Raw genomic sequence first — 24723 nt, 5'->3', positions numbered from 1 at the left:
GCCACAAGCAGGGCACCCTCATCCATTAATGAAAACAGGCACAGAAAGGGGCAGATGTGATTTTACACCCTTCCCTGCTGTTTGCATTTCCTGCAAGCTTTCTGCAGTGTTGCTGGCAATATTTTTGTACTTTTTCAGGTGATTGACACAGCACCTCACAGGACACACTCACAGGATCAGGAGAATTATGTGATATACCATGGATTCATGTCCCTAAAAAATACCAAGGCTCTAATTGATTAGTTACTGTTTGAGTCTAGAAGTGGGCAGTACAAACTTCTCATTTTTCACTTTCAGGTGCTCATGGGGAAAGCACAGCATATTCTTCCAGGTCTTTGCACAATATTTGTTAGCTACGTACAATAACAAATCTCATTTGCATCACTGCTCAACAGCTCAACATAAGGAACCCAAACTACTGGCCTATCCCTAAGACTACACAAAAATAATAAAACATATGTTTTGCTTCCCACTTCAGCTGCATTTGGGATTTTTGATTTTTCATGATATTTTAAGATGTACTTGTAGTTTTCTTGTTATGTCTAGGCTCTGAAGTAGGGTTTGTCATTGTTGTGAAACCAAGATTAATCAAGGATTAATACAGAAATAGATGTTCTAAACTATCCTTGTACTTGTGCTGGTCCCTAGGAAGGCCCAGTGGGTGATTTCTGTCTGTGTTCAAATATGTAAAGCAACAACAAATAGTCCCACACTTTATATTTCAGATAAACAATTTAATGGCATCTTAACATTGTCTTCACAATCTTATAACATGCATATTTTACTCCTTATGAAGCTGAAATCTTTTTAAATACAAGTAATTCTACTGAAATTGTAGAAGTTTCAAAACCATTTTAACATACTGAAAATAAAAAAATCTAAAAGACCGGTCTAACAGCCATTAAAATGCAGGAAAAAGCAAGTGGACTTCAGTAAAAGAACATTCATTTAACAGCTACATTTTCTCCACTAAGTATTTATGTGTTAAGAGAAACAGAGTAAATGTAAAAGAACAGAAGTTATTTAAAACTAGAATTTCTAATGCTAGAAACAGCTTTGAAACAACTTTCTATGTAGTTCTATTTATTTCCAAATTTAAAACTGGCCAATTTTTTTCCCAACATTTTGAAGCACAAGGGAGGAAAGGTGCAAAATGCTCTGCAGGGGTTGCAGTTATGGATCTCTAAAGTTTATTTGTGTAAAGGAATGAACATAGTATTAAACACACTGAGTATGACAGAAAAATGCAACAAATCACTAACTCTGAGAGAAAAACAGCCCTGCAAGAAATGCCAGGGCACTGGATATTTCTGCATTTTAAGCAAAGAGCTTTACAGCATCTTTAATTTTCCTTTTCCTGTCCATTTTGGAGAGGGCAGTCCAGCCTGCCTCGCGCATTCTCCTCATGGTTTTGAGTTTCAGAGCAGAGCCTGGAGATTTCACACTGCATGGAGCTGGGCTCTAGGAAGGAAAATAAAGCCATCCTTTAGTTTCTGTTAACAATCTGATTAACTGCTTGGTTTAATCTTAGGAAAGGCTAACATACCTTTTTTGGTGCTGTGGAATGTAGTTGTGAAGCTTGTGGATAATCTTTGTACAAATTTTTAAACATTTCTTCTTCCGAGACTATGCTCTATTAAATTAAAAGTTAAAAGTTAAATTGAAAGTTACTTAGTCACACTATATTAAAAATACTTTTTCTTTCCCCCTAAGGATATTAAACTATGAAAAAAAAAGTTAAGATGTCATTATGAGGCTTAACAGTTCCATAAAAAGAATGTTAATTATGTACATACAGCTACAATTCCAGAAAGAACCAATAAATTAAAAATATACACATAAATATTGGCTTGAATGTGGAAGCCCAAACTCTTTATTTCCATTCTCAGCCCCAGCAGTGAGCACAAAGAGCTGCTCAGCACATGATTTGTTCTCTGGCTCTTACCAGGAGGTCAGTGTGCTCAGAGCTGTCTGACTGAGTGTCCAGCTGCACAAGCACTTTCTGCTTTTTCCTGCTGCTCTGCTCTGCAGGCAGGTTTGTGCTTCTTCCACTCTGCATTTTATCCCTTGGAGGAGTCTTTATAACATATGTCTGGGAAAGAAAATGTTTCTCTTTTTAGATTATATTTTATGGGGTAAGTATGGAATCTAAAGCCAAACTCAGGACCCAGTTTACAGTCTGAGTGTCCAAGAATTCACCTGAGAGAAATGGTGGAACTCTGATCTTTCCATCCAAACATGGAGCAAAGATCCAAACAAAGTGGGGTGGGGTATAAATATCATTTTTTATACTATTTTTGTTGCCAAATGAGGAGAATGAAGGGGAAGCTATGGAAGAGCTGAGTTTCATGGCACATTGTATTTAAGTTCCCCATGCTTATCTGCAGAAATTTAGGTTATTCTGAACTGTAGCCACTCCATTGGACTCTATCAAACATCAAAGAAAATGGGAACAAACAAAACTGCAGGAAAAGGCTTCCAGAGAAAGACTGATAGCTATATCAAGATTGGTGTTACTTAAAATAGTTTTTTCATTAGAAGTTAAACTGAGAAGCATTGAATGGTCCAGTGCAACCCTTTTTTTGACAGATAACATCAAAATGCTGCTGGATTCCATTGTTCCAATATGAAAACCACAAGTGAACTCCTGACAGGAAGAAGGGTGAGTTCTGCAGTCAGGACTACTTTGATACTTTGACCATTTTTACAGCTATATCAGCTTTTTTCTCTTCCATAGAGGAAAAGTGCCTTTACAAATGGACACTTTTAATATAAGTAAAACAATTGTAGAGACATAAAAAAATCAACAACTGAGCAAGAAAAATTACACACTGGGAGCCCTTCCAGAAACTGCTCTCTAATATCTCCATGGAATGGTGTGACCCTTTAAAATCCCTTCTTATCCCAGGGGAAAAAAAAAAAATCATCTACAGAGAAGTAAGAAATACAGGTAGAAAAATGCAACCAGAAAAATTCACTGTTAGGAGTTACAAAACTTCAATGTTGGACTGCCCAAGGGGCTTCCTGTTCAGAAGAATACATTTTTTATTTTTACTTTTATCTTTTTAATTTTAGGAATATAATTTGGAGACTTTCTATTTTTTACATTAATAGATTCACTGTATAGATCTAAACAAGGTTTAGGAGTACCAGGAACATAAGTCTGTATTTTCTATAATTTAAAAAGTTTGAAGTCAAAAGCATTCCAATGTCTTTTGTTGAATGCAAATAAACATGTCATTGTCATGGCATTTCAATTGATTCTACACATATAAACACTCCCAAATTCTAAAAGCAATTAAAAAGTTCAAGTTACCTTGTGTTTCTTTTCACTTTCAGGAATCATACTGCCAGAGTGCTCTTTTACGAAATTCTCCTACAAAAGAGTTATGTGACAGCAAGGAAATATTTATTTGATTTCAGTTGTTAAAAATGTTCTTGGTGTAATGACAGAGCACAGTCTATAATCACAGACTGCTACAAAGTTCACACAAAAATATGACCAGATTTAGCACAACCCCAGCATTCCAAAGTCACTATTTTTCTGTTCAGTTTCATTTCTAATCCAGCTCTTCCCACAGCACAAGCCCAGGCCACACCTCTCACGCCCACTGCTCAGGGAATAAAAAACTCCACCTTTTCTTCCATTTCTGCTTTCAGTTGTTCCTTAAGGGAGGACAGTTCCTTTTTCAAACATGACAGCTCATTTTCCTACAAACCATTAAATACAGGACAGGGTTAACTATGCACAGCCCAGAACAGTCCCAAGTGAGACAGGGACTAATTAACAGGGACACTCATTAGGTACACAAGATAATTCTATTTGCTTTTCAGCCCTATACTTGAAGCTTTGCTTTAGCTTGTTTAAAAAAGACTGAAGCACTGTTAGAAACAGGTACTTGATCAGAAGTGTTCAAGGTAATACCTTAAAACCCTTGGGAGAACAGGGGTGAGAGGGCACAATCTAAATATTTAAAACAAAAGTTTCCTATTCAAAGTGGGGAGTCAGAACATGACCCACTACCTGGAGGAGCAGACACAAACACACTGCTACTCCAATTTCTTTTTAGAAACATTTTGAGTTTTTAGTGCCCAGAATAAGATCTGGTGCAGCAGGTTGGGTGGGATTGCTACTAGTAAAAATTCAAACCACACTGGAAAAGTTCCCAGAGAACTGTCTCTGGTGGGAAAGACCCCAGAGCACAGCAGGAAAAGAAACTTTTGAAGCAAACTGAAAAAAGATCTTTAGAAGTCACACACTGACTGAAAATCACATCTTTTGTCTCTCTGTGCTGTGGGTGGGCAAGAGGGATGGATTGGGAAAAAAAAGTGTTTTAAAGGTTTATTTTAATTCTCATTACTCACTTTTAATTCTATTAATAATATTTTTTTTATACTATTTAAGTTTGAATCTGCTTTACCCTCAAAGTGTTTTTCTCCTAATCTTTATCTCAACTCAGTCTCTGAATTTTTCTTTCCCCTCCACTGCTCAACTACAGCAGAGAAAAATGAGTGAATGTTTTTTTGTGTGTGCCTGGCACTTAGCCAGTATAAAACCACTCCACAAGGACATCAGCCCCTTCACTGAATTATTGACCATTGCAAAGTACTCCTTACCAGTGCTCTTTCTGATGATATCTGCTTTTGCTGTTTCATTTTGTATACTTTTAACTCTGCATCTTTTTCTTCAACCAATTTATCATATTCATTCTGTGGTAAAAAAACCAAACCAACAACAAACTCAAAACATGTGACTAAATGTTACAATTATGGAGTTATCCAGTCTTAAAACATCATTTTTTCAAACCAGGCTCTTAAGATTCAGAAAGAAAAGATTCGTTGATGCTTCTGCACAAACTGTAAAACAGAAAATGCTCAATTCAAATATTATTTTGTGGACTGGCAGAGAGTGCTTTTTTTCTGTGCAGCAACATGTGCTCAGCACTAAGAGCCAGCTGTGCCATCTTTATTAATGCATCTGCTAAAGATATTGCAAAATGAGGAATAGAAAGGTAAACTAAAATGTGTCAGGCTAAACTGCTGACAGTCACTAGGTAACCTCTGAGAAAGAGGCCAAACTGATACTGAAAAATATTGCATTCACAGGTATCAAAGGAAGCCTGAATTGAAAAAAAATCTAAAAATCCCAGAAGTTTAGATGACCGGAATTATCTGCCCATAGGAATCTTTTCAAAATCTTCAATGAATTTGATTTTAGATGATGCAAAGTCCAGCATGTGTTCAGCTTCCTTTTCCCAGACTCAGGCCTGTTTCTGCTTTTGAAAGGTCATTAACGTGGTGTCACAAGTTATAAACATGGTATTGACATGGTATCACACATTGCAAACCACAGCAAGCAGGAAAATCTCTGACCTTGTGCTTTTCCATCAGTGCCACCATCTCAGTTATCTTGTGCTGACATCTGGCATCAGTTTCTCTCTGTATCATTGCAGTTTCATCACAAAGCAACCTCATCTTTTCTACCTGTCAGTAATAAATTGCATTTCATTCATCAACATAACAATATATTTTTTTTTAAATCTTAATTTCTTCTTCCCCCTGTGGGTACAAAGTTTGCAGTCCCACTTGGGCTTTATTTGCTTTTAAGATCCCTTTCAAATGCCTCATCTTTTCTGCAGATTGTTTACATGGGCAAGATCAAAGGTACAGCCATGGCAGGCAAGCTCACTCCAAACCAAAAGGCCATTTCAAGCACTCTGCCCTAACATTTCTTAGCATTGCCATCAAAAAATGTGTGGGCAGAAAAATACTAATGTGGGAGAAGTTATAATCTAATTTAACTGGGCTGACTTTACACCAAGGGTGGAATTTCTTTGAACTATATCTTGAAAGAAAGAATTTTTAATTGAGTTCTCATTTTCAAAGACATATTCAAATACTTCAACCTAAGCACCTAACAGTACTAAAGCTTTGTTCACAGGGATTCACAACAAGTTCCATTTATGTTAATAAGACTGAAATATGAGCAAGGACTCTGGCCAATAAATCTTCATAAAAACATTTTAAATTAAAAAAAAAATAAATTGCAGTAAAAATTAACACCTCTCACCTCTTCACGAAGTTTATTTTCATTTACTTTTCTTGTTTCTATGTCTTTTTTATAGATGTCAACTTCTTCCTTATGTTGCTTGTTTATATTTTCCATCTCTAACTGCAATTTATTCACCTTTGGAGAATGCAGAATTGCTGCTGTTATTTATTTAGTAATTACTATGTTGATGATTTTTTCTTACCTCTTATTTTTGAGCACAAACACTGTTACTTTTCAGGTATGATTGAAGTGTTTCCTATTTAAAAGTTCAGGGGTTTTTTTTTAATAAAGAGTTGAACTTTGGCCTGAAGTGAGTTAGAAAATACTCAAAGGAACAATGGCAACAGCACAATGGGGAAGACTGCCCTAAGCAGTCACCCTAAATGCTTTGAATGCCTCAGGAAAAAACAAACACAGATGTTTGTTTCTTCTCTCTTGTAAATCTGTATCAGATTTTCACAGGTTTTATGGTACATTTTCCTCCCAGCTGGGCATTTTGATTACAGTTTTTCCTTTTAAGTTTATCATATGAATATCCTCAAAAAACTCCACTTTTCTTCAAGTGCAGTACCCAAAGCTGGACACAATATTCCCATCAGAGGGATTGCCACTGCAGAACACATTTAAAGAACACACTAAAAAGAGTAATATATATATATATATATATATATATGTATATATATGTCTTTTAAATGCTTTTCTGTTACAATGAGGTTGCTGAACCCTGTTCAGTCCACTATCAACAAAAGAAAAAAAAGGTAAGGAACAGATTAGAAGCATCATAATTGCAATTTGAATCCATCTCTTAAATGTCCAATAGCCAGTGCCGAATGATTAAAATGGAACCATCTTCTAAAAACTATGAGCTCATTCCTGCAAAGTCTGTATCCCAGATCCATAAACCAGCTCAGAATGTATTTAACAAGTATTATCATTACTTACACTGGGACTTAAAACACTCACCTCATCTTCTACATGATGTTATTTAAACCTACCTTCCCTTCATAAGTGTTGCTTTTCTTGCTTTCTGTAGTAATTTTCTTTTTCAGCACCTTATTCTGTTGAAATAAAACGAAACAAGCACTTTATCTTAATAAGTTCATAGAATTATGTCATGGTTTAACTGCATCAAGAAATTCCAGCTTTCATCAGGCAAATAACTCTCTGCTGTGCAGCTCAGGTTCCAGAACAATTCTTCAAACAAATGAATGTTCAGCTAATTTCTGTGATAATTACTGTTTCTTCATGGCCTTAAGAAAGGCTCCTCCTGAGCAGCAGCAGGGAATAACAAATGAGGAGCAGAATGGGAATTAAAACTAAGATGCTGCTGACAGAAGGTGTGAAGATGTCATGACCAAAAATACAAGTTATTTATTTTTACACTGAAGTTTATACAATTTGTGCTAGTGCAGAATTCTTTTCTACTAGTGATAACTGAGATACTCATACAAGTACATAAATAACACTATGCACTAAATGAAAAAGAGTAGAAGTTTATTAAAGATATTATTTTTGTAATTGCTTTTTTCAAATTAAGGCTCATTACACAAATCAAGTGATTCCAAAGCTGACTCCCTAGTTTGCTCAGGGTTAGGATAAAAAAGGAGAATTTTTAAATTACATAGGTGTATCTAAAGACATCACAGCAGACACAAACCTGCTGAAAAGGCAATCCAAAGTATAATGTGTTTATGTATTTGTGACATTTAAAATCTCTACACACCTCCTGTTGCAACTCTTCCATGCATTTGGTTTTATTTTCCACCTGTTTCTTCAGATTATTCATCTGAAAGAGATATTTCAGACGTGAATTAGTAAGTTCAACAAATGACTCCCTATGTGAGCAATTCCTGTAAATGTTCTCAAATCTGCCCTTGCACCAGTCTGGTTTGTTCCAATGGGACTGAAACACCAGCTGACATGTTAGAATAATCAGAGTTTTAGCCATAAAGTACCACAAGATGTTAATTAACAGCAGTGAACCAGTTCCTTAGTGGTTATGGAATTAAGAAAGAAGAAGAAAAAAACCCCCAGCATTTTCACAATTTAAAAAATGCACTTGTATGAAGTTCCCTACATCCATGAAAAAATGAATTTTCCCAATTATTTTCTACAATCTTCAATGGCTTTTCCTTTCTTGAAATTTCATTTTCAGTTCTCTTAACCTGAAATTAAAATTGTAAATATTAGGCTTTTACAATGAAATTTTGAAATCCATTCTAATGCTAAAAACCCCAGGTTGCTTTGAACCAATAGAAAGAAAGTAAAAATGTTTGTATCTATTTAAGCTCAAACTCACAATACATATAAAAAGCTAATCCAGAGCCCATCCATCACTGAGTGGGTATATGAAAAACAGAAAAACAGGTTCTCTGTTTGCCTGAAAACAAACAAATCTTTAATATTAAACTTCCAGCAAAGAGTGAACATCCCAGTGACTGTGCTTGTCTTTTGAAATACCAGGGCTCACATGTGGACACACAAGGGCACAGCTGGCAGCAGCTGGGAAAGAAGAAACCTCTGGCAGAGATCACATCCCCCAGGCAGAGCTCTGCAGAAAAAATCCCAACAAAGATTTTACATTGAATGCTGCCCTGCAGGTTCTGTAAGATATTTTCATGACACAGGACATACATTTTCTTCTCTTTCATCCAGTGTACTTTTCATCTCTTCACCTGTCTTTGCCATTTTCTCCTTCAAAGACTCCAGTTCATTTCTAAGTACCAAATTAACAAACATTAGTATATATTTACATATTGCCTTTAACTTGTTTTCAGTACTTCTAATAAACCCATATTTTATTTTCTAAAAAGAGATGCTAATGTTGATGGGAACTTCATAAGCTGCTCAATGAAAATGTTCTTGAAATGCAGCAACAGGCCCAGTAAGTCAATATGTGAACTGTCCATACTTCTTTTAAGTAGGAGAAGATGTTCCAGGAACCCCAGAAAAATACATCCTGACCTGGACTATTGCAATGCAGCTGTGAAACATGGGAGCTGCCTATTGAACTGGGGATACAGAGAGTAACTCTGATCCAGTTTTGCCTTGTCACATTTCATCCATAACCTTCAACTTCCATTTGAATTTCCTTCACACCTGAGATGTCTAATGCAAAACAAGACAGCTCTTACTATGGAATACAAAATGACAGCAAACATTGTATCTGCAGCAATTGGTATTTCTAATCTGAGAAAATTTCTACTTGGCCAACAGCAATTCTGAATAGTTTCTGTTTAGCTATGTAATCTAGAAAAACATTAATCAAAAAATCCCAGAAAGCAGCATTTGAACACAACTAACTATTTGAGTCTACTTCCTTTAACAATATCAGTTAATAATATTTGCTTTTACTTGCCTTAGCTGGCTATTTGCCTCTTCTAGATTTTCAACTAACTGCTTTGTATTGTCTTCTTTTTTCTTACTATCCTAAATAAAGACCCATGTGTCAGCAAAGAAATAAAATTCAAAGTGACTTCTTAAAAAATTCAAAGCCATCCAAAGCACACAGACCTGCCTTGTTCACAAGTGTAAATACACTTCCTTTCCAATTCAAATACAAAAAGTAGCTCAGGTACTCTACAGACCCAAGTCATGTTGCAGCTCATCATCTAATTTGCAAAACTGAGTCATTTGTCAAACTGAGTATTGTCCTTTCAAGAAAGCTGGAAGTTTACAACTTGCCTCTTGTTGTTCTTGCAGTTTCTTGAGTTCTGCAGCCACAGCATTTTTCTCTTGTGCTGTTTGTTCTTTCTCTAGTGAAAGCTTACTGAGATACACTGTTAGCTGTTCATTCTTTAACCTAATTTAAAACAAATGGCCAAGAGGAATAAGAAGATGCATTTTGAAATCTCCTTTTAAATTAAACATACCCATTATCAAGTGTCATTCCATGCTGAAAGAAGTCTAGGCCTTTATCTACAAATATAAGCTTTGCAGCAGAGTCAGAGAGATGTAAAAAGGTGACAGAAGAAGGAAAGAAAATCAGAGTCAACTTTTATATAAATATAATGGTTAGTGAAGATGATGTATTTTAAAGCAAGATTAACAATGAATTCAGAAACTTCCTCTTCTTGTTAAATAAGTCAGAGAGATATGGAACAACTACATATGCCATAGAATACATATAAATAGAGAAAGGTGAATTTAGAAATGTAAGTATATAAATAATGTCATATATGTGGTTCAAAACTTCCATTAGAAAACAATCATAGTTCATTTCACTGTGGATTAAAGCAACTTCTATATTACACCAAAACTAATGAAATATTCTATTTTCAAAATGGTCATACGCCTCTTGTTCAAGATCTGTTTTCAGAGTCACAAGCTGCTTTAAATAATCTTGTTCCTTCTCAGCTGTACTTGTCAGCTGTGCTTTCAAACCATGGAATTCTTTCTGCAAAATGAAAAGGAAGAGTTTTGAGTATCCATGTGCAAACTCCAACTGCTGGAGGTTATCAGACATGAGCTAAGAGCACAAGGCTTTCAGAAGAACCAAACAACATCCATGCCATGGATTATCTAGATTGCATCTTTCCAATCTCTGCTGGGATCTGGAAGTGGCGTGAGACAGTGAACTGTGACACCAGTGCTGTTCATGTCTGTCCCCTGCTGTGAGTTTCATTACCTGGGCTGCAAAATTAGGGTGGGACCCTGCTCTGGGTGCTGTTTCTTATGTATAAACTTGTATACAAGTTCATGATGTGCAACTTCACTATTTCTAAAAATATGTTACTATTGCCCTACTTCAGACCTCTCTCATTTGGAGAGCATTTTCATTTCTCTCTCCACATTTTTCTCTCTCTGCATATTTTCTACAGTAGCCTCAAGATTCTTCTTCAATCAAAGTCCTCCAATTTGCCCATTTTAGAAAATGAGTGAAACTCAGTTCAGAACACTCAATGCACAGATTATAACAACAAGCAGACACACCTGATTTCACACTATCTTAACTTGAGTTGATATGGATTCTTGTTAGGCTTCTAAATATAAAATCATAATGAAAATAAACTTCTGTTAAGAGTGTATTTCATATAGCTTTGACTTCTGTGACAGAAAATGGGCCTGTGTCACAGCACAGAAGGGTTCACAGAGGCCAGAGCTAATTACCTTCCTGGAAGGAAGAAAAAATGGGAAAACTTTATATCCAGAGGGAGTGGCATTTGAGTGGGCATGAACAAAGAAGAAATAATCAAAAACCTTGAGAAGGAAAACTAAAAGCACAAGAGACAAGAAAAACCAAAAACATGGGAGACAAGAAAAACAGAGGCGATAAAGAAGTTCTTAAAAGAAAACACTGAAATTGTGTGTGAGAAAGTTTAGTAGAAATGTTAAGGTAGACTAGATGGTGTTTATTTATGGCATTTAAGATACTTACTAAGCAAGAGGAATTTCATATGAAGAGCAAATGCCATGAGATTAATAAAATGAACATTTACCAGAGTTTCTGACAGCTCTTCAAGTTGCACTTCTTTATCACATTTTACTTTAGTCATCTCTTCTACAGCACATGGAATGTAAAATTAATGGAACAGGAATAATTTTTCATTATTAGCAGGCAGTATAAAACATTTACCCTTTTGCAATACCCAGTTCTCAAAACTTGTTGGATTAAGTGAAGAAAATGAAAAGCTAATTTATGACTTAATCTAAATGTAGATTTGAAAAGATGATTCAGACATTAGCAAATCTATATCTGAAGAGAAGCTAAATATTTATCCTAAATAAAATTTAGAGCCTATTATGTTTTCCACAATTATAGCTTCAAATAAACCATGGACTGTAAGACTGGAGTATTCTCCAAGTATTGATGCACCTGCATTGTTCCAGAAAAAATCTGAACTGCTGAAGGTATCAGATGGATATGATGAGAAAGGAAACCAGTTGTTACTAACTTCCAGATGGTTTCTGTGTGCACAGTCACAATTCTGGTATTTTTTACAAGTTCTCAACAGCAAGGCAGAGCTCTTACTCTGGGGACTAAGGAGCACATCCCTAGAAACCACAGGGTATCAAATTGATGATATTTAAAGAGAACCCCTGCCAGCATCATTCCACTTCCAGCATGGGGAGGGTCACAGAAACCTCCATGGGAGGGTTTTATCTCTGCTGCAGAAGTCACTCCTGGCACCTGCAGTGCTGCTGCTCTGCGCTGCAAACCAAAATGACCTGCAGAGGAATTCATGCATGAATGGTCTGACTATTGGAGCTGTGCACAGCACTGCCCTTTGGCTGCTGCCAGTACCAATGACCCCCAAAGAAAAGGGATCAGCTGAGTAAAAATAAATCCAGGCATTCCTGACAGGTACAGGTACTGTAAAATCATTTCTTCAACTACTAGAGACAGTCCATTTCCAGAAAAGAGCAGAAAACATTTTTATTACTGCCCAGCTCATTTTCTGCCTTTCTACAAGCCTTACCCAGTTCAGCAGATTTATTCTGGAGCTCCAAGGTAAGCAGCTTTGAATCATCTTCAGATTTCTTTAATCTAGGAAAATGGTAAATGAAAAATACCAAATGTAGAGTACAAAGCACTGCATTTGAAACTTACAGGACAATAAGACAAAGTCTTACCACAAGCACTTTAAGAACATTTAACTTTTAACAGGCAGATAATTTATCTGCCTGCAACACACATCAAATTACAGTTTTACAACCTCAGAACAGTAGACATAAAAGTAAACAAATATATATCTACAGAAATCTGTATTTTTTAAAGACAGAATTATGCAAGTTGAAGGGGGCAAAATTTACTTTTTATACAGTATCAACTATCGCAAACAAAAAAAAAATTACATAAATTCTCTGCATTTAGACCACTGTGTGAAAAAAACCTCCAAATTTCAGCTTCATTTCCAATTGTTCTTGGTTTTGTTATAGACTGCAACCTGTAAGATCACTCTTAGAATTTCAACTCATTAATTTACCTATTTTGCTCTTCTTGCAGCAAGCTTTTCAAATTGGCAACAGAAGTCTCAAACTCCTCTGTCAGGGCTGCAAGCAAAGCCTTCATTTTTTTACATTCTTCCTCCTGCTCTTCCTTTTCTCCAGTGACCTGAATTAATGTTTTCACTGTAGTCTGGAATTCAGTTTCCAAGTTCTTCTGAGCAACCTTCAAGACATGATATCATTTCTAAACATGTTTTCCAACAAACAGCTACAGCTGTTTCGTGTCTAAAGTATCCATAATTATTTATGCAAATGATCATCCAGTCTATTTCTACTGTAAAGCTATAAGTAAGGGGTACCTCTGCCTTTTGCAATGAAATTTTAGCCTCTTCCAGCTCTACCCTCAAATGTTCTTTACTGACCTGGGATTCCTTTAACATTTCTTCATTATGTACTAAACAAAAAAAAAAAAGTTTATATTGTTAAAAAAAGGATATTTACTAAAAAATGCTGCTAAAAATGGAAAATTACATACATTTAAAGAATGTAACAAAGACCAATGGTACTGACATCATCTACTATAAAATGATAGATAAAATTTGAATATAGATGGCTTAAAATATTGAAAAGTAAGTTCTGAAAAGTAAGTTTCCTCAGTGACATCTACCTGACTTTAAATTTGCAAAACTGAAGCAACATATTTTCCCCTTGCAATTTTCAAAAGCTCTCACTGCTTGACTCACCCTAAAAACTGCCCTGCCAGTCCTGCTCCCACATGAGCAGCTCCTGTTCCAAACAAAAATAAGGCCTTCAAGGCCCCAAAATTCTGCTGCCAACCAGCAACAGAATAAGACTATCATGGCCCTGTTTCCTATGCTTCTAATAAACAATTACATATAATAAATAAACAATCATAAACAACTACATTGAAATTCTGTAAACAATTACATTTAAATACAGCAGGCAGAACTCTTACATTTTGCTTCCATTAAGTCAGCAATCTTATTTTGTGATGTCTGCAGCTGAGCCTTGATGTCTTTTATGACATCATCTTTTTCATCTCTCTGTATGGTAAGAGCTGGAATCTAGAAAAATGCAGGAAATATCATCATGAAGTCTGGAAAAGGGACAGATAATAATTTTCATTTGTACCCCAGCTATGATAAGCAGACATTTTGCTGTCATTGAAGTTAGATTAGATAGATAGATAGATAGATAGATAGATAGATAGATAGATAGATAGATAGATAGATAATATTTGGCTAGATACAATCTTAGCCAAATATTGATCAAGTCACATTACTCTAAACAAAATGTTCTCCAATTCAAAATCAAACCATCAATTCCAGTAGACTAAAGGTACTGAAACATCATTAAACTTAGCAGAATTTGACTTAAAAGCAGCTTCAGACATTATTTTGTCTTTTTTACTAATACCCAGAAACACTTCTTGGCTCTTGCATTGCACCTTTAGGCACAAATAAAGCTCTACATATTAGCTGGTAAAATAAGCAAACCTGCTTTTCCTTTTGGCTGACTTCCAGTCTGCATTCTTTCTCAAACTTGTCCACTTTTTCCGCTTCTTCTTTTACTTTGGAGATACAGTAACATCCATAGTTAACATTCTAGCTGAAATATACTCCAAGTTCAATACAACTTCCACTTTAAGATTGCTTGGAATTCTACAGCTCTACCATTTGTTTTCCAAGAGTAATTGTTGAGGCAATGTTTGATTTTATAATCAAAATACAAACAGAAAAGACCATGTGAAAATGAAACAAGAACATAGCAGGCTATACATACAGAGAGAGAGCATTTAGCTAAAGTTTCTGTAGCTATACACTAGTGGATTCTCATTTAAATAAACAAACTATGTGAAATAAATATTGATCTCTAGACTGTACTTCACAGACAAAACTTCAATTTTGAGTGACTGTTTGAAAAATAAAGTTTCAGATTTGGCCCAGTGGAACAGCAACAGAAGCGGCCAGGCAGTGACCAAAGGCAGCATGAATAAAAGAAGGGTCCCAGTGTCTCAGTGTGAGCTGCTCACCATTCCAGCACTTCACATCTGCCTGCCCTGACACTGCGTGTGTAACACAAGCTATGAAGTACAAAACTGAGCCAGCTGCATAAACTCAATAAACAGAATTCTCACATTTGAAACTCATTTCCAGTCTGTCGTTCTCTGCTTGCACACAAAGCTCTTCAAATGCCACTGTCATTCTCTAAAAACAAAATTTAATATTTGAAGTTCAATATTGGAAACCCTGGAACTTCTCCAGGGGCTGCTGCCCACCTCAGCCACTCTGAGGAACCAGCAGGGAGGTGAAACAGAGCCCAAAAAGAAGCCAGAAGTTGTGGCAGTGACCCAGCACTACGCACACATCACCCAGATCATAGGGATCTACATCCCACACACTGCTGCACTTTCTCCATTGAATGTGTTTGATGTAACACAAAAATAATTCTTGAAAAGGGATTGAAAACCCAACTTCCTGCATCACACATGACATGATACCCACACATGATGGATACAAACAGTATCCCAACATAAACATGGCACTCAGCTCAGCTCACATAACTCACATTCCTTTCATCAAGCTTGGTCACTTACTTCTACGTTGCTGTGAAGTTCCTCATACAATTGTATTGTTGCTTCCTTTTCCTGTTCATCTATCAAAGCAAGAACATAGGAGAAAGTTTTGCTTTTGAACAAGAATGCCAGCTGCCCAAGTCATAATACTTAATCAGCATAATGAATTAAAAAAGGAATTATCAGCTCCTTTCTTATTAAATAAGTCATTATGAAACATGGTGCCAAAAGTTACAATCTAAAAAAATTTAGAATCTAGGGAAAATGTGTATTTCATTGAAACATTGAGCAAGCTCAGCTTTTAAATTTCCTTCCCAAGATATTTTTTTCTGTGAAAAGTGTAATTCTGGATCAGCTTATGTGACCATATTAATTATTATGGTATTAATGCTGTTGAATAATAATGTATCAAAACTGTTAGTATTTATAAACTGCAATCTATAACCACAGATCTGTCATAAAATTGCAACACTCCATGTCCATATTTTCCTTCTTTTCTTTCCCTTTTGTAATTGATAGAAAACAATTAAAAAGAGAACAGTAACAGAAACAGGTATCAAAAAAGAACAGTACATCTATGCACTGTGTTTCTAGAATTAAGTGTATTCCAACTATTCTAGTGTTTCTAGAATTAAGACAAAAAAGACACAGACACTTCTTAAGTATCCACGATCAAGTTAGTAAAATTCTAAATTGCATATAAAGTAAAATTCCCAATCAAGAACATGTTTTAAAACCTCAAGAATTTAAACTTCATTAGGTTATCCAACTGTCTTGGCTTGTTCAGTTTCATGAGAAGAATTCCAGTTACTCATTATACCTTGGGGTTAAGACCTTTTTTCCCCACAAATGTGTGATGGCTGAAAACATGGAAATGTCAGCTCTGGAAATTTGTTCCAGAGTGCTGGGAATTTAGAGTAGATTCTACTGCCTAAAAACAGGCATGAAGTGTCACTTCTTATGTCTGAATATATTCCCAGAGTGTGGCTGGGACTGCAAAGCTTCAATGGGCTGAGCAGCCTTGGGGAGCCCTGCCCTGCCCTGCAGTGGCTCCAGTGCCAGTCGGGGCTGTGGGCACTGCCTCAAACCTGGAGCACTGTTTGGGCACCCAAAGAGCTCCCAGGCTGGCAACCTTGCAGCAAACAATTTCACTGCCTTCAAAAGCCCTCTGCATTTAGCATTACAAACCACAAGTCTGTTAGACCTGGGGCTTCACTTCCAATTTTGTGAGCCACTTAAAATTCACTTCTCATTCTGAGAGCCACATCCAGTCGATCTCAACTGGAGAACTTCTCTGAACAACACGAGAAATTTCTTCTTCTTGCTTCTGTTTGTGAATTCAGAGCAAGCTAGAAGCACATTTACTCTGATAAATAAAAACTAAAAAAGCATTTACATTTGCTGGTCTTCTCTGTGAAACGAGTGTAGGTTTCCTTGAGCAGATTACACAGATGCCTCGAAGCAGCAGCTCTAAAGGAGGGAAAAATATCATGTTTGCACAGGAGTGCACAGTACTTTGTGCACCTAAGGAGTAACAATGGAAATGACCTTCAATATTTAACAGCTACATAAAACTGCCCATGTGAAAATGGATTATTTCCACCACAAAAATATATACTTGGTTCTATTACTTACTCTTTCAAGAGATCTTTATTTTCACATATCTCATCTTCCAGTTTCAAATGGAGTTTTCCATTTTCAAACTGATTTCATAGGGAACAAATGCAAAAAGACTGTTATTGGAAAATGTATTAGAAATGCACTTTGATTTCTCAAATCCCTCATGAAACAGTCATTTAGGGCATCAGTAGACAGAAGTCTGTTTTATCTGGTATTACATGCTGAGTCATCTTTTTCATGAAAGATGCAGTAATTAATGAACAATAATTTACCAGCAAATGAGACACTTACAGGTATATTCTTCATACACACACTCACACAGGACAGGTGCCTGCAACTTCTCAAAATAATCACTTTCTCAAGGCACAAACCAAACTGCAACAGTCTTTAATATTTAATTGTATCAATAATAGTGTCATACTGAATCAGGAAACACTGAACTTCATCTATTCAATGTACACTATACAATACTGGCCTGCAGTTCTTGAATGGCTTTATTCTGTGCTTCAATAATCTTTCTATTCTCTTGGAGTTTTCTTTCTTTCTGGTTTAGTTCAGTTTCCACAGTCAGTTTCCACTGCTTGATCTTCTCAGCCTCTTTGTAGAGTTTTGAGAACAATTCATTCATTGTTTCTGGATTCTATTAAAACAGGGTCCACAATTTAATCTCAAATACTATCCAATTTATAGTATATAATATCTAATTAATATTGTTGTAGATAACATATTTCTCTCCTAGAAACATCACAAGAGTAATATTTTTCCACAGATGGTGATATAAGCTTAGATATGATCAGGAGTCCAAGTTTAAATCTTTGTGCATCCTCTATGTATGTATCAAAAGGCATTACAAAGCACACAGGAGAAACAAATACAATTAAATATCCCAAACCCCCTTCAGACATCACCAAATAGATGGGCCTAAAGACATGGATAACTTCAGTCCACCAAAATCAATAAAAGTTTTGCCAGAATTATCAGTGAAGCCAAAATTCCTTCTAGTAGGTTCTTCCCACCACTTCTGTCCTCTCCTTCTGACAGACACTGCTGAGTTAAGTAAAAGCAGCTTCAGAGACTTTGCCCAAGAGTACCTGTGATATTGCCATGGACACACACAGAATCACAGAATCACAGAATAATGAGGTTGGAAGAGACCTCTCAGATCATCGACACCTGCCCTGACACCTCAACTACAGCACCAAGTGCCATGTCCAGTCTTTTTTTAAACACATCCAGAGATGGTGATTCTACCACCTCCCTGGGAAGAGCATTCCAGCGCTTTATTATTCTTTTGGTGAAAATCTTTTTCCTAATATCCAACCTATCCCTTCCCTGATGTAGCTTGAGACTGTGTCCTCTGGTTCTGTCAGTGCTGCCCTGTGGAAGAGACCGACCCTACCTGGCTCCAACCTCCCTGCAGGAAGCTGTAGAGAGCAATAAGGTCACCCCTAAGCCTCCTCTTCTCCAGGCTGAACATGCCCAGCTCCTTCAGACGTTCCTCACAGGGCTTGTGTTCCAAACCCCTCACCAGCCTTGTTGCCCTCCTCTGGATGTGCTCCAGCATCTCAACGTCCTTCCTAAACTGAGGGCCCAGAACTGGACACAGCACTCAAGGTGCAGCCTCAGCAGTGCCGAGTACAGGGGCAGAATGACCTCACTGCTCCTGCTGCCACATCATTCCTGATCCAGGCCAGGAGCCCTTGGCCTTCTTGGCCACCAGGGCACACTGCTGGCTCATATTCACCAGCACCCCCAGGGCCCTTTCTGCCTGAGCACTGTCCAGCCACACTGTCCCCAGGTTGGAACGTTGTAGGGGATTTTTGTGGCCAAAATGTGGAACTCAGCACTTGGACTTATTAAACTTCATGCTGCTGGACTCTGCCCATCCATCCAACTGATCTAAGTCTTTCTGCAGAGCTCTCCTTCCTTCCAATAGATCAACACAAGCTCCCAGCTTAGTGTCCTCTGCAAATTTACTGATGAAGGACTCGATGCCCTCATCCATGTCGTCTGTAAAAATATTAAACAGAACTGGTCCCAGTACAGCCCTGAGGGACAGCACTGGTGCCTGGCTGCCAGCTGGATGCAGCACCATTCACCATCACTCTCTGGCCGGCCATGCAGCCAGTTCTGAGCCCAGCACAGAGTGCTCCTGTCCCAGCCGTGGCTGCAGCTTCTCCAGGAGTGTGCTGTGGGACACAGTGCCAAAGGCCTTGCTGGAGCCCAGATACACAACACCCACAGCCTTTCCTGCATGCACCAGGCGGTCACCTGCTCACAGAAGGAGCCCAGCTTGGTCAGAGATGACCCACCCTTGGTAAACACCTGCTGGCTGGGTCTGATAGCCTGGCCATGCTGTGAGTGCTGTGTGATAGCACTCAGTATGAACTGCTCCATTATCTCACCTGCTACTGAGGCCAGGCTGACTGGCCTGGAATTACCAGGATCCTCCTTCCTACCTTTTTTGTACATGGGTGTCACACTGGCCAGTGTTCAATCATCTGGAACCCCACCAGTGAGCCACAACTCCTGATAAATGATGGAGAGAGGCCTGGCAAGCTCATCTGCCAGCTCCCTCATCACCCTGGCATGGACCCCATCTGGACCCAGGGATTTATAAATATCCAAGTGTCCCAGCAGTTCTCTGCTCACACACAGAGCAGGAAGGAAAAGCACCACCCTTGTGCCCTTAGAACACCTTGAAAGTGCCCTACAAGCAGTGCTGGGCCAGTGGTCGAGGCAGGGAGAGCAACACACAAGCCCTAAGGGCCCTTTGGTTCACTTACAACACTCCCAAACACCATCCTTGTTTTGGCTGCAATACACTTTTGTTACAGTCCTGATGGCACTTTAATAGCTTAGGATTAAAAGAGTCTAAAAAGTTGTCAGGAATACGAAAATCAGCAGAGAGAGCACAAGAAATGTGTTTTATTTTGTGGTAGCAAACAGTGTTTTGTAGCTGCAAAGTACAGAAGGTATTGCAAAAAAAATGAGCTGTACTGAATTGTGCTAAAGCAGAGATGTGCTGGCAAAGACACTGTGAGAAGAATACAGTGCTTGAGGAAACCACTGAATTCATTGTTTTACAGATAAAATAAAGTCAGACTAGGCAATTGGGATAATCTACTTCAGTTTTCCAAAGAATACTCTGACTTCAACCCTTCTGCCCCTCAACAGAATATTCAGAACCAGTTCCACAAGGATACTTAAGTGTTTAAATCTTACTCTAAATAAAGCTCATAGACTTCGCAGGCACTTCAAACAAAGAAAAAAACAACAACAATATTGCAATCACCCTAATTTTTAAAGATTTGTTTCCAGGCATGTTCACTAAATCACAAATATCTCCTCCAAGTTATTAAGCTTTAAACAGGAGACAGAAAACATTATTCCCTTTTGACTACTCCCTTTAGCCCTAAAATATCTACGGAATAATGCTTTAGGCACTGTTTGGGAACAAATTCAAAAGACCCCAAGGAATTAATTAGATGGGCAGAGTTGATACTTAGCTCACCTCTTCATCTACTTCAGAGCAAAGTTTCACTTGCTGTGAAATTGTATCTGAAACATGAAGAGATTTTGATCAATGTATTTCTAAAACAAGTAACAGTGAAACTGTATTTAACAGTTACAGATATGGAACTGTGAGACTACTCATGAAAATTAAAACTTGACAATATATAAAAATCTAAAGAAGGTGCATGGCAAACATTCCAGTTGTACCTGAATCAGTGATTTCGCCACGGCTCCACACATCGAATGGCAGCTTAAAGTCATCATCTGAACATCTATTAAAACCCTGCACAAATTAAAAAATTAGTTCCTTATGGGTAGATTTGTAAAAAATGAATTGTAAAATCCAAGGGAAAAAAATCCCTACAGATGATGTGAAAATAGAATTTATCATTAATAAAACAGCTGCCTACAATTTTCAAAGCCCAAGGTATTGGTAATGGCTTTGGAACTCACTTCTTACTTCCCAGTGGTTGATCAAACTGTTGGTGTCCTGCAGTTTGATTTATAGACTGTGGCCAAAGGGGAGCTTTCAATGCAGGGAACTCAGCAGCTTCTGCCTGTCTGGGCACTGCTGCATGGCAAAGGACTCAGGGAGACAAATTACTTTTTTCAAGACCAGTAGTTGATATTTCTTTTTTGCTTTACTTCCAAGGGCACTTCTAAACCATATCTGATTATGTGTCAGCATGAGAATACCCTTTTACAAGGTTTTGAAGTCACAGAAGTTCATCCTGTAAACAGCTAACTCATCTGCTGTCAGAATATCTCATCCCTAATCTCAAAATACTTCATTAGGAGCTTCAACATGAAAAAATAACTTGTGGAATTCCCGTAACTCAGTGTGGGGCCAGTACATTTTCACTGCACACCTGATCTAGTGAGACCAAGACACCAATGCCAGTGCGAGCATCTGAGTGGGGCCTGTGGGAATCCATAAAATCAGAGGGGTTTCAGAAAGCTGCAAAAGGCAGCCTCAGAGACAGCAGAACTGGGATTAGAGCCAAGCAGTAGCCATGAGATAGGTCAGCAGAAAAAATAATGTAAAAAGTAGAAAAGTAAGGACAAATAGAACAATGGTCTGTGTATTAACGTTTGGCTAGAATAACTCCCTAAGTTACAGAAAAGTTTATCTAGCCAGATATTAGGAAGTTTTAAGGTTAATAATGGAGCTATGTGCATTTTGCTTTAAGGCTTAAAAGCAGGTATTGTATTCAAAATAAGCAAGCATTGTTTTAACCAAAGGTACGTGTGCTTATAGTGCTTGGACTGAACTACTGTCAATGTGCTTTTGATTTGTGTGACTGGTCAAAAAACTTTTAAAGTAAGTTGTAACATTAAGTTCTTGGTCAGCTGCCTGGGATGTGAGCTGCTGGCATCTTCCCACTGTCATAACCATGTAATGAGACTGATGCTGGAAAATAAAACAGCTCAAGTCAGTTCCTCAGCAATCCCATCCCGTTGGTGATTTGTACACAGACCCCGGCCAGCGATAGAGCCCTGCTCGCTCTTTGGGCTGAATTACCCACATCAAACACGGACTTACAACACAGAGCGGATGCTTGAGAAGATGATTCCCTTCAGTTTTGATAGATAACAACAACAAAGGTCTTTGAAATTCAAACCAAAGATGTCTGTGCATGTGCCACACTAGGCATACACACAGAAATGAGTCCAGCACAGGAGCCGTCTCGGCCTATACAGGGGCAGGTGTGTGTGTGCTCCAGCCCGGGGCAAGGGGCAGGTGTGTGTGTGTTCCAGCCCGGGGCTCTTTGGGAGCAAGGGGCAGGTGTGTGTGTGCTCCAGCTCGGGGCCCTGCCGGGGCACTCCCCGGGCCCAGCACTGTCCCCGTGTCCCCGGAGAAGGGCCCCTGCGCTTTCCCCCCGTCCCCTCCTCAGCCGCGGCCTCCAGAGCAGCACAGCCCGAAGGGGCAGCCGGGGGAGGGGGGGGGGGGGGGGGGAAGGTGTGATATGGGCCGCCCTCAGCGGCCCCGCGGCCGAGCACTTACCTGGGATCTGCCCGCAGACACCTGCCCAGCGCTCAGACGCGGCGGCATGAACAATTTAAAGCGGTTTTCCTTCTCCATGGCTCCGATAAAAGGGCGGGCGGGGCGGCCCAGCTCCCGGCGGCCGCTGAGGGCGGGCGCGAAGGGCGGGAAGCGGCAGCGGCCCCTCAGCGCGGGAGAGCTCTGAGGGGAAGGGGGGGGTCACGCCTGCACAGGGAATAACTGGGAGAGCCCAGTTCTCCTGTGGCAAAAATGCGTATTTTATGATTGGCTTTTCGCGAATATTAAAATGAATATTATATGTGTTTTGTCAGAAAGTTATGCTGTATTAATGTTATGAATAAGAAGCTTGACTAGGCTAATATTCAAGCAGCAATCAATTTATTATTTAACATGGTAAAGTATGAGCAATACAGCGCTGGGTACAGTGGGGGAAGTTTTCCCTCCAACTGCACACCGATAATTGAGGGTTACAGGTATTTATAGGGGTACTCATCAGCTTTTTCAGCAGTTTCTGTTTCTAATTTTTTTACTCATCAGCAATTTTTATTCTAAATTATTACATCATGATTCTATACACTATTGTGATCTTAGTTTTCCAGGATGTATCTCAAAAGGAGTATCTCTAGATGGTGACGGTTTCATTTCTGAAAGAAGAAAGATGAATCTCATGTGGTGGGGTCTAGCACTTCAGATGTGTGTTCACCTTTTAATTGCAGAGACTATAAATCTCGTAACAGTGATGTTTAGCTTCTTTTTGGTCGAAACTATAAACTCTTGATGTGATGTTCATCTTCTTTTCTCAAGCTGTTTTTCTCTGCTTCAATAAGGCGTAAGATAAGCATATTTCTTTTATATATATTCTAAAGCTATAGTTTCAAGGATACAAGTAATATTCTAACATTATACTTCAAAAGGTTATTATTGCAGAACTCTTTATGGATTAAATGCAGGCAAAAAGCAACATTTTTAACACTTTAATTCTAATGCTCTTAAATCAACTAGGGTTAATTTGCAAACAATAGATAGGTTTAAGGCCTTTTTCTATGCTTTATTCTCTTCAGTTATTATTAGAATTCACAGCTCTCTCATTGTCGGGGTCTACACATTTCGCATTCACAACAACACACATCACCTCTTTGTACTTGACACGAAACACAACTTTGTATTTTACAATTAATTTTCTTAAGTAGTAGGTTAAATCTAGTTTTAGGGTATAACATAATGTTAAAATAGAAACCATGCTATGTGAGATACTTTTTTAAAGAAAGGACTTGCAGCGAGATAGCAGCCACAGGACACCTAAATCTTTCAGAGAAAGAGAATTTATTGCTCTCTTATCAGAAGAAACGAACTTCTTCCTGCCTGCTCAGCCATGAAGATGCCGTCAGCATTCAGAGCAAGAAGCTGACACTGACCAGACAGAATCCTGTGTTTGAATGGAATTTATGCATCATGGATGAGGGGTATGAATATGCAACAGGTTATTGTTTTTAAGGGTTAATCCTCTGTTAACCCGTGTCTTTTTTTGGGCTTATTTTGCCCAGAAAAGGTACCCGGATATCCGTAACTCTGTTTCTATTGTATCATATTGTCTTAATCCAAATTACCCAAATTATTATTACTCTAATTATATTGCTATTTTTATAACCATTTTATTACTTTTAAATTTTTATAAAACAAGTGATTGGTGTTTTTCACATCCTGTGACCCCCCCCCCCCATGTTGTAAATGGTTCCCCCAGAAACATTGGTACATGGGATGTTGTGGCAGATACTGTGTGAAAAACGCCAATCACTTCTTTTTAAAATTTTCAAATTTTAGTAGTAATTAAATTGTTATAAAAAGATTAATATAATTAGGATAATAAAAATTTGGACAATTAAGTTTTAGGACAATATGAGACAAGAAGAACAAAGAGTCATGGATGTCCAAGTACCTTTTTCTGGGGAAAATAAGCCCAAGAAAGGACACAGGTTAACAGAGGGTTAACCCTTAAAAACAATAACCTGTTGCATATTCATACCCCTCATCCATGATGCATAAATT

At 38.1% G+C, this 24723-nt stretch overlaps 1 protein-coding gene across 5 annotated transcripts; it reads right to left on the bottom strand.

Annotated features, from left to right (window-relative positions):
- Positions 1-738: 738 nt before the first annotated feature.
- Positions 739-22779, bottom strand: LOC131565709 (synaptonemal complex protein 1-like). 5 transcript variants are annotated; one of them, XM_058816733.1, is made up of 28 exons: positions 22678-22777; positions 20880-20955; positions 20671-20717; positions 17632-17796; positions 17172-17239; positions 16933-17006; positions 15558-15616; positions 15099-15168; positions 14458-14531; positions 13917-14025; positions 13300-13394; positions 12979-13163; positions 12472-12539; positions 11491-11552; positions 10345-10448; positions 9737-9854; positions 9411-9481; positions 8687-8768; positions 7776-7838; positions 7048-7110; positions 6071-6187; positions 5374-5484; positions 4618-4710; positions 3637-3711; positions 3317-3376; positions 1946-2092; positions 1547-1633; positions 739-1461 (listed from the first exon to the last, which is right to left on the bottom strand). In XM_058816733.1, exons 1-28 carry the CDS (start codon positions 22753-22755, stop codon positions 1318-1320), a joined length of 2565 nt encoding a protein of 854 aa, XP_058672716.1. In that variant the 5' UTR covers positions 22756-22777; the 3' UTR covers positions 739-1317. The 5 variants fall into 5 exon arrangements, with proteins under 5 accessions (XP_058672716.1, XP_058672718.1, XP_058672717.1 ...); XM_058816735.1 differs by lacking the exon at positions 1946-2092; XM_058816734.1 differs by lacking the exon at positions 3637-3711.
- Positions 22780-24723: the final 1944 nt, after the last annotated feature.

The sequence above is a fragment of the Ammospiza caudacuta genome, chromosome 18 (genome assembly GCF_027887145.1).
Source record: "Ammospiza caudacuta isolate bAmmCau1 chromosome 18, bAmmCau1.pri, whole genome shotgun sequence".
Taxonomy (NCBI): domain Eukaryota; kingdom Metazoa; phylum Chordata; class Aves; order Passeriformes; family Passerellidae; genus Ammospiza; species Ammospiza caudacuta.
This window is presented reverse-complemented; position numbering and strand designations above follow the sequence as displayed.